The 10,124-nt window shown below is 37.1% G+C and overlaps 1 protein-coding gene across 1 annotated transcript in view; it reads left to right on the forward strand.

The window, feature by feature from the left end:
• Window positions 1-8,398, forward strand: part of LOC108795098 (carboxypeptidase A2-like) — a 15,100-nt gene extending 6,702 nt beyond the window's left edge. Inside the window, exons 5-11 of the mRNA XM_018566289.1 lie at window positions 109-210; window positions 713-811; window positions 2,165-2,275; window positions 3,594-3,684; window positions 4,210-4,409; window positions 5,750-5,834; window positions 8,149-8,398. Coding sequence (XP_018421791.1) covers window positions 109-210; window positions 713-811; window positions 2,165-2,275; window positions 3,594-3,684; window positions 4,210-4,409; window positions 5,750-5,834; window positions 8,149-8,336 — 876 coding nt within the window. The 3' untranslated portion in view covers window positions 8,337-8,398. The remainder of the gene's footprint in view (window positions 1-108; window positions 211-712; window positions 812-2,164; window positions 2,276-3,593; window positions 3,685-4,209; window positions 4,410-5,749; window positions 5,835-8,148) is intronic.
• The last annotated feature ends 1,726 nt before the right edge of the window (window positions 8,399-10,124 follow it).

The raw sequence follows: 10,124 nt of genomic DNA on the forward strand, positions 1-10,124 counted from the left end.
TATATATATACAGCTGTGATGAGAATTAAATTAATTTTGTGCTATTTAAATATATGGAGCAATGTATTTTTTGTGTGTGTAATCTCTGTTTTGTCATCTTTATTTTAGTTATACAATGCCATTGACTTAATTGTAGCAGATTACAAATCAGTTGTCAGCAAACAACAGATTGGTACCTCATATGAAGGACGTCCCATCTATGTTCTTAAGGTGACTCTGTTAGTAATGTTTGCAATATAGTATGAGATAGAAATAATATTTAATTTTTTCAGCTGACAAAAGTTTTCTACAGCTGAAGTTCACTTAGGCTGCACGTAGTACAAGTTTAATAGCAAAGGACACAACATAATTATATTTTCTAGGGAACAAAAACATTTTTGACCTCCAAATTGCCAACATATTTGTTTAGTCAGTTAAAATATAGCAGCCATGCCTTCATTTACATTTTGTGCATTATTAAAGTAACTATATTTACAACTGCAGTGCAAAAGAAATGTTACAATTAAAATGTTTGCCGCAAATATAAAAATGTTTACTTTCAAGACAAACATTTTTATTTTTCAGTTTTATATTTGTTAATGCAAGTCCAGCTTTGTATTAAGAATTGAAATTGCAGAATGTACACAGTGAGATCTAACACAACTTAAATATTCATCACATGACCCTATTGATAGGTTATAAAAATTATTGAAATACAATAATCTGCTTATAGTTCAGCACTGGAGCTGACCGCCCTGGCATTTGGATAGATGCTGGTATTCATTCACGTGAATGGGTTACTCAAGCTACTGCCCTGTGGACTGCACATCAGGTAACTGAAATCTACATGATAAAGGGTAAAACATATTGGTGTACTGCACATAATCCATCAACTGAGAGATCCCTAACCATACCATTTCTATGAACCTCATGTTTATTGACATATGTAAACCTTAAAGCCAATCTCCAGACAGATATGAACAACACAAATTAATGAAGCTCTGTATTTGTTAATAAATCATTAAATGTCCTTTTGTAAATGCAAGCAGTGTAAATACCTGAACTTAGTTCAGACCAAGGGAACAAAAAACAGCACAAAGAGCCATGAGAGAGCAGAGTAACATCTGAGAGATGAGCCCATAAGTCTGCTGTTTTTCCTTTAGTTGTCCAGTAACAGGATGGGGGTGAGGAGAAGACCTGTAAGAGAGTGAAACTGCTGCAAATAAAAATTAGGTCTCCTACCATGCCAGACAGGGCTGTGCTGTGTGTGCAAATCATTTGGCAGGTAAAACATCTCCCATTTATATATTTCATACATGTGTTTAGCTGTTTGTCTAGATTTTAACTTTAAGAGTAGTTGACTACCTCAAACTGGCTGTTAATTAATCAAATATATCATTTAGATATAAGAAATATTGCATGAATGTTCCTCTAAGAAAAAAAAAAACTTTTCTCTAGCTGTTCTGTTCTATTCAAGATACCAACATGCTTCAAGTATGGAACATTTTATGAAAGGTGAGAATGTGGTAAAAAAAAAGAAATAATCAAAATACACAAGGAAAACAGGGTTTCTCCACAACAACTCTAAAGTAGGGTATACATGGTTAGAATTTAAAGAATTCATTTTCAGAACGCTCATTCGAATATCTATCAATTAGTATAGTGCGATTGACAGAAGAAAATTACAGTGTTCCTGAAAAATTTCAAAAGAGAATGTTGAAAAATGTTACTCCGTTGAACGAATTTCTAACAGTGAATGTGTTTTTCATTTGAAAACTCCATTTATTCCAAAATAGAATGTTAAATAAAAGTGAAAACTAAATTAAATTTTGAATGGCAATCAGCAAGTTTCTGATGCCAGTATCGAACGTTTCAACGGGATTTTTCATATATGAACATTCGTGCAAAAATCTATCCATTTAATACCCTACTTTATAAAAACCTTTACAGTTCATACATTGATATTGATTAAAATTTGTTAAGTTCTGCCTTTTTCCGTTTTTCTAACCTTCCTAGTGCTGCAACCAACAGGTAGCACAATAGGAAAAGGATGTAAAGGAAATCAAAATACATTTTCTTAGAACAGGATGTAAGAAAGGCTACAGCTAGTAACTCCCTGCCAACACTCATTTGTTTTAAAAGCATATTTATTTACAACAACATCTGTGTTTTTTTATTTTTAAAGCTTGCTTTTGACTATGGAAAGGACACATCTGTGACCTCTTTGTTGAATAAATATGATGTTTTCCTCTTGGTTGTCACCAATCCTGATGGCTATGCCTACTCTCACACAGCAGTAAGTATCTAGCCTTAATGGTATTTCCCATGTGGTACCAGTTTCAAACCAATATAGTAATAACTCATTTGTCTAATGATTCAAATTTAAGGGTGATAGGAGAATAAAATATAAAACAATGTTATTAATGTTGTAACAGTCCAAACATCCAGGTAGTATACTTCAGTGAGATACATTGAGACTGCTTTCCCTAGTTGCTATTTTAAGGAATATAAAAGGACATGAGGAACTTTTCTAGGAATAGTGATATTGCAGGTTAGACTGACAGAGTAGAAATGTTAATGTGGAATTGAAGTTAACGATTGTTTCAAGTTTATTCTATAAGCCATACCTTTATTTGGAACCCAACTTCCCATTATTCCAAATGCCCATATTTATTTATTTAGGTACAGTATGGGGTTGATTTACTAACCTTATAAACACACCACGAACATGTATACACCTCTGTAGTGTGTTCCCTCCCAGCATGATCTATGGGTGGAATCTAAACACCTTTGTAGTGTGTACACACCCAGCAGGTGTGTTGTGCAAAGCCCTGCATGAATTTGCAAGGTGATGTTGTGTAAATTAGCTCTATGTTGTGTTGCTTGCGTTGATGAATGCAGGAATGTAAATGCATAAGCTAACCATTTTTGTCTAAACTGTGAAGCAGCATTATATATGCATCATGTGCATGATTTTTCCATATATGGCATTAGTGGAAATATGCTTTTAGAGGCTTTTTGGTTGATAAATACGTTTTGCTGTGTAAAAATCACATGCACCTAGTGCGTGCGTGTGTTTAGGTTAGTAAATCACCCCCTATGTGTCTATTCGTTGAACTTGATTTGTGTTTTTTCAACCTGACTAACTATGTAACTTTTTTGCTATGGTGGTATAATTGTTGAAATGATACCTTTGCTTTAATGGTAAACTATAATGATTTGGTCTAGTTTTCTATTTTTTTTTAATTTAAGAGAGATTTGCTGGCTTACTATATGTGCATATAACCATTTAAAAAAAACAACACATTTTTTTAAAGCACTAGCTAAAGATAAAGTGCAAGAGCCTGCCTCGGGGGTGGCATTGCCTCATTAAAACTGCAGACAGAACTGGTTCATAGGAGATAAGTCACTCTGATCAGTACTGTATACACTTCTGTGTGTATTCTGCAGCTTCAGCTACAGACCTTTGTAAACAACAAGATTTTACAATAAAATGGTAAGCTGCTTCAGGAGGACATGTGAAAAGGAGATTAGAGATCCACCTGATGACTAAAAATAATACAGCATATTAATATGCAATATTTATTTTACCAATATTTATTTATTATTTTTAGAACCGTATGTGGCGTAAAACCCGTTCCATCAAAAGCGGTAGCCGATGTGTTGGTGTTGACCCCAACAGAAACTGGAATGCAGGCTTTGGAGGTAATCATGGATTATATTCACTGTTTTAACTCCCCCCCCACCCCCTTCAATATCATCTTAAACTGCTAAAAGATAGCTTTCAAAAATTGTTATGGGTGTTATCAGTCTGTTGTCTATTCTAGTGGTTTAATATTTTAGAAAGGCAAAAGTCAATCAGAACAGAAGAGTGTGACATATTACTTAATATGGGGTCTAAATTCTCAAACACACTAGTCAATATGTTCAAAGAACCATAATGTAAGTTTTATGTATGTTGAAGAATTATAACGGAAATATAGCTAATAACACAAGTTGCATTGTATGATTTTTACAAAAGTTTCAAATGACCAACAAGTAAAAGTTTTAACTCTGTAAAATCCTAAGTCCCCAACCAACAATATGCATTTCAGATCTAAAGCAGGAAAAAAATGTTTTTTGCAGTCAGTCACACTGAATTGTTTGATAACCAACTCCTAATTAGCAATGTGTAGTCTGGAAATTCAAACCTGCCGCAATTTAGAAATACGTATTCATTTTTTTATGTAGGGCCAGGAGCCAGTGCTGACCCCTGTTCTGATTCATACCGTGGACCCAGTGCAGAATCAGAGGTGGAGGTAAAGACAGTTGCCAACTTTATTAGAAGTCATGGCAAAATCAAAGGATTTGTGAGCATCCACAGCTACTCTCAACTCCTGCTTTTCCCTTATGGATACAAGTGCACCAACCCTGCTCACTACACTGAGCTGGTAAGTTTGTCCAAGAATACGATTCAAAACACATAAAGTTCTCTTTATAAACAATTTGTAGAACAATTCGCCCCGGCAAAACTCTGAGCATTCATTCTGTGCAAATAGAGGCAAAAACATACGTTCTCAGTATATTTTCTTTTCAGGTTCCAAGTAACGTTTGGAAAAGATCGCATTATGGCCACTAGAGCTGGGGAACATAGGAAATCAATACTTATTACCTAAGCTTTACAGCGCCATATAGTGTCCATTATGCAGTATTACATTACATCGTACTGGAATGAAATTATACCAACAGATCTATTCACTAAAGGGTGAAGAGTTTGGAGAACTCAGGAGAAGTGTACACTCTAGGACAACATAGCTGAACTAGAAAGTGAGCTGAATTGGAGAATTTTCTAAATTAGTTATTTTGTCCTAGATTGTTCACTTCTCCTACCTTCTCTCAACTCTTCATCCTTTAGTGAATAGACCTGTAAATAAAAAAATATATAATATGCCATTTGCTTTGCCTCTTTTCACTCAGAACAAATGTTCAGAGATTTACAGAGCGAATGGATCTGCAAAGTGTTTATAAATACACCCAATAATAACATTTTACTATATAGCAAGCAATCATACCAGTCAGTACTCTTAACTTGTGCACAGAAAGCTGACTATATTTATTAAATATATGCTTAAGCAGTCTTTGGATACTAGGATAATAAAATACTGGCTAGTTCTATAAATGATGACAATACAGCTGACCCAACTTTTCCTGTTCTTTCTCGTGCATTTCTTATGCATGAGAAACAGTCACCATTTTAAGTCATATTGGGTCATAATAGGGCCTGTTTTCCAACATCGTATGAGTGAACTAGTAATAGGCTTAACATGAACTTTCAGACAAATCTGAACAAATTTGTTATTGTTAAAGGGTTAGAACATCTGTTAGGTTTTTATTTCTTTTTCTTCACTGGGGAGAATTATCCTCACTTCCTGTCATTTGCATTGGACAGATAACGATAAAAATTTACTCTGGTTTCCTTCCACACTCCAAAGACATGCTGGAAGGGTACATGGCTCCTATCTAAACCGGCCCTATATGTGTGTGAGCTAGAGACCTTAGATTGTCATCTCCTTGTGGGCAGGGACTGATGTGAATGTGCAGTATATAAAATTGCTGTGTAAATTGTTGGCGATATATAAATAACTGTCATAAATAAAATATGCATTAACTGAAATGTTTTGCATCTCTTAAAAATCTGACAAGGTGGACTGAATGACTGCTACAGCCTGTATGAATGTTAACTTATGGAATGTTTAAAAAACTTTAACTCAGTATGTTTTACTTTTTGCAGAACACAGTTGGTAAAGCTGCTGCTAGTGCATTGAGCGCTCTCTATGGCACCCAGTACACAGTTGGAACAATCTGCTCCACTATCTGTAAGTAAAATTACTTTACCCATCTGTACACCTTTTGGACACAAGGCATCAATATAACTGAATTCAATAATTTCTCTGGCTGCCAGTGTGTGTTACTTTCACACTAATAATGCCACCATGAAGAAATGCTACTTTGGAAGATAAAAACCAAACAATAGCAAATTGTAAAATTGAATTAGCTATTTTTGACACCAAACTCAGGAGTTAAATCTTAAAAATTCATTCAAGTACCTTGTCACATTAAACCTTTAACTATTTTTTATCCATGCGCATAGGGGGCCCACGTTAAAAGCATATCCTTTGTTCTTTTTAAAAAAATGTTTTTAATTCCTCTTTTTCTGGTGGGTCTCCGCAGCGCTCTCCCCCCACCCCCTGCACAGGTGCCGCCATCAGCTAAGCGGCTGCTGTAGAGGCACCCATGGGTGGGTGTTCCCGGCCGTGCCTGCAGTAGTTGTGTGCATCCATAGATACACACAGCCCTATAGCAGGCCACGTCCCCCCTCTCTGCCCAACAGGTTGATTGATGGCAGTACGACCCAGTATTCTCCCCCGCAACCAGGAAATTCGGGAACAAATGATTGGTTCGGGGATCGGCTGTGGTGGCAAGCGGCACTGACAGGTAGGTGTGGGGGGGATGGGGGACACATAAAGGTACTGGCCCATTTTTACCTTAATGCAGTGAATGGATTAAGGTAAAAAAAATGCCCTGCCTTCAGTAATATTTTAACTATTAACAAAAATGTATCTTATTTGTGTATCACTCGGCTGTAGATCCTCAAAAGGACAGCACCAATTTAATCTCTTTTGTTCCCTATGGTCCCTGTGTGTGTTGTAAAGTAGCCACCACTCCAACCTTGCTGCTGTGATGGACTACAATCTCAGTTTAGTTTACTCATTTATATTGAGATTGTAGTACATAATGGGAGTGATCGTGGAGTGTTGGCTACTTTACAACACACACAGGCAGCATTGGGAACAAAAGTAGCCGCCCTGCAAAAGGAAGGACAGTGTCAGCACCAATTCAGAGATGATTGGAGGATCTACAGCTCAGTGATACACAAATAAGATACATTTGTATTGATAGGTAAGTTACTTAAATGCATTTTTAAGATTTAACTCCTGAGTTTAGTGTCACTTTACGCTATGGGTTTCAGAACTGTGAAAAAAAATACTTGTGCAATTTAACCCATAGAAAGCACAGATAAACTTTCAATAGTCTATCTCCAACAAGCTGGCACAACCTCCGATTGATCGCACTGGATGTCGGCAGACATTAAATTTCAATGCTGGTGCTTGTGCTGAAAAATTACATTTAATAATGTTTATACTTTCCTTTTCAGATGCATTTAGTATCTGGACTCTACAATTTTAGACAATGAAAGTATAGCTGAACCCCAGAACAAAATATAATATATTGCAGCTTATAAGTTCTTAGATGTGGTGGCAGCATTAGTTTTCAGTTTTAGGCTAAGTACATTTTCTGCAAGAACAGAAAAATACCGGTTGATCCTGTCAGAAATTTGTCCTTTTAACTTCCTGCGAACTGAACTGAAACCCCAAACAGTGTTATCAGCTTTTCCAGCTATTTTCCAAGCAATTTTTTACCTACAGTGAACTACATAGCAGATCACCTCAATGTAATGGAGATGAGAAGAAGGTACAGAAAAGGAGAGCTGCCTAGGATGACAACGCTGCTCCTCCATAGATGCAGTGCATTGAATGAACCTTGTCACCATAGGAGAGGAAGTGTATTACTGGTGGGATCACCAGGTGACAATAAAGAGAAAAAAGGGAAATTAATATATCCATCACTTCTAAGGACTGATAGGCTGCATTAGATTTACGTTTTGTTTTTGGGTTTATATATACTTTAATACATCGTTGTAAAAACTTATGTCAAATCTAAGGCAAGTCAGAATATAAACTGATAATGCTGCTTGGCATGAATGCTCTTAGTAAGTAACAAAATCACATTTGTGATTGACCCCAAAATATAAAACTTGATTGGATGAACTAGTTTTCTTTCATATCACAATGTGCTGCAATTTTACAGAGGTCATCTAAATGTATTTTCTCAATATATACGTTATCAAAATAAGAATACATATTATTAATAATTATGATTAATATTATTATTATGAATAACTAATAATAGAGCGCAAACAAGTAAAAGCTGGTCTGTGATTGGTTGGCTTAGAACACACCTCAACTTTTTGTACTATTTTATTAAATATGCCCTTATGGGCTTCCTTGATGTATGAGTATGTTGAGAGTAACAAAACTAATTTTGCTCTGATATTTACTCTTTCTTCAGATCAAGCTAGTGGAGGAAGTATTGACTGGACCTATGATATTGGAATTAAGTATTCATTTGCCTTTGAGCTGAGAGACACAGGACGCTATGGCTTCTTACTTCCAGCTACTCAGATCCTGCCAACTGCACAAGAGACCTGGCTGGGTATTAAGAAGATCCTGGAGCATGTTCGTGATAACCCTTATTAAACAAGGCACAGTTGTACAAGGTGCTTGTCACATTATTTAGTGAAGTAGTAATAAAGTTTATGGATGGCATTTCTCTAGATACAAGACACTGCTGTCTGTATTTTGTCTTTGATTTTTTCTTTAATATATAAATGCTTCAACTTTATGCATATTATGGCAATAAATTAAATGTGTACTTCAAATAAACCTTAAAGCCGAGCTGCAGGAAAATATAAAAAAAAACAATGAATGCAGTTATGTATTTTATAATCATTAAATGTATTTTAAATGTAACTATTGTAAATGTCTGAATTAGACTTGAATTTAGTCACTTGGAATCCTTTAACCACTTGATGCCCGGAGCAATTTCTTACATTTGCACACAAATTATACAATCTGAATTTTTGACTAGAAAATAGCTTAAAACCCCCAAACAATGATATATTTTCTTTAAAAAGATGCCCTGTAAAAAAAAAAAATGCTAGTTGCAATTTTTTATGTTGCACGGTATTAGCGCAAATGTTTATCAAACTAGTATTTTTAGTATAAAATACACTAAAATGAAATGTGGTGCACAGAAACAGAATATAATACCAAATGTTTGGGTAAAATATAAAATATGGGGTCACATGGGGTAAATTGATACCAAACATGTAAAGCCCTAAAATTGTGTGCTCATGTGAAACCGCAAAAAACTACAATACCCAAAACAGTGATTGATGGCCCTAGAATTATTGCTTTCACTCAGACGATTGCGGCGATATGTAACATGTGTGGGGCAATTTTTGATTTTGCATGTAGGGGGATTTGACGCATGTTTGTGTTGTATGTGAATGCACGTGGGAGGCGGAGGACTTAAAACATTTTTTTGCATCTTTATTTTTTTTTTAAATGTTACTTTCATTTTTTTTTTTTTTTTATACTTTCAATTTTATTGCTATCAGATAGGGGGCTAACAAGCTGGAGAATGTAAACAGTGACACCGCAAGTGATGTAATACATCGGGTCCAGTGATTGGAGGAGAAATCAGCGGGTAGAAGCCTGCTGATCTCCCTCCAATCTGTCAGGGGAGACCCGTCTTGCCGGTCCCAGGACCACACAGTGCCACTCGGTACAAACGATCCGGCAGCTGTACAGCCGCCAGATCGCTTGTACATAAACAGCAATCGATGTAACAGGCTTACCTGACCCTCGGGTTCCATCGCCGCTCAGAGCGCCGTCGGAGATCGGTGACGTCACAAGACTCCTCCCCCTCTCCCTAGTTAAGGCTGGACGGTTACACTTTTCTGGCGTTCGAGCAAGTGTGCAGACGCCAGGCAAGTTCCCCGCCTGTCTACATACAAACCCCACTGCTATTTGGGCCGGTCAGAGCCCCCTCTCAACTGCCATCCGAGCCTGCATACCCAGGCCTCCTCGAGTCATTGGGAAAGATTGCTACCTCCTCAACCAACCCTGCTTCCAGCACTTAGAACCAGTTACCTGAACTGGGGCTGCAATTCCCCTGAGACTCCACCGGAGGGCACCAACTCCAATCCTGCAATCCTCTCCACAAACAGCAAGTACTTTCTAATTGACTGTCACATAACATAGACTGAGGGGTCTATTCACAAAGCTGCCGAAGGATCTAGCCGTAGCTTCGGCCGATCCTTCGGCTAGCTTCGGTTACGGGAGTCCATCGGTTAATTCGAACCAAGAGCCTGCTGTACGGGCTATTCACAATAGCCCATACAGCTCCCGACCATGGCCGAGTGGCTCAGCCGAGCCGAACGCATATGCATCGGCTCGGCTGAGCCGTGCTAAAAGCCGAAG

Source organism: Nanorana parkeri, unplaced genomic scaffold, assembly GCF_000935625.1.
Source record: "Nanorana parkeri isolate BGI_ZX_2015 unplaced genomic scaffold, ASM93562v1 scaffold27, whole genome shotgun sequence".
NCBI classification, from domain to species: domain Eukaryota; kingdom Metazoa; phylum Chordata; class Amphibia; order Anura; family Dicroglossidae; genus Nanorana; species Nanorana parkeri.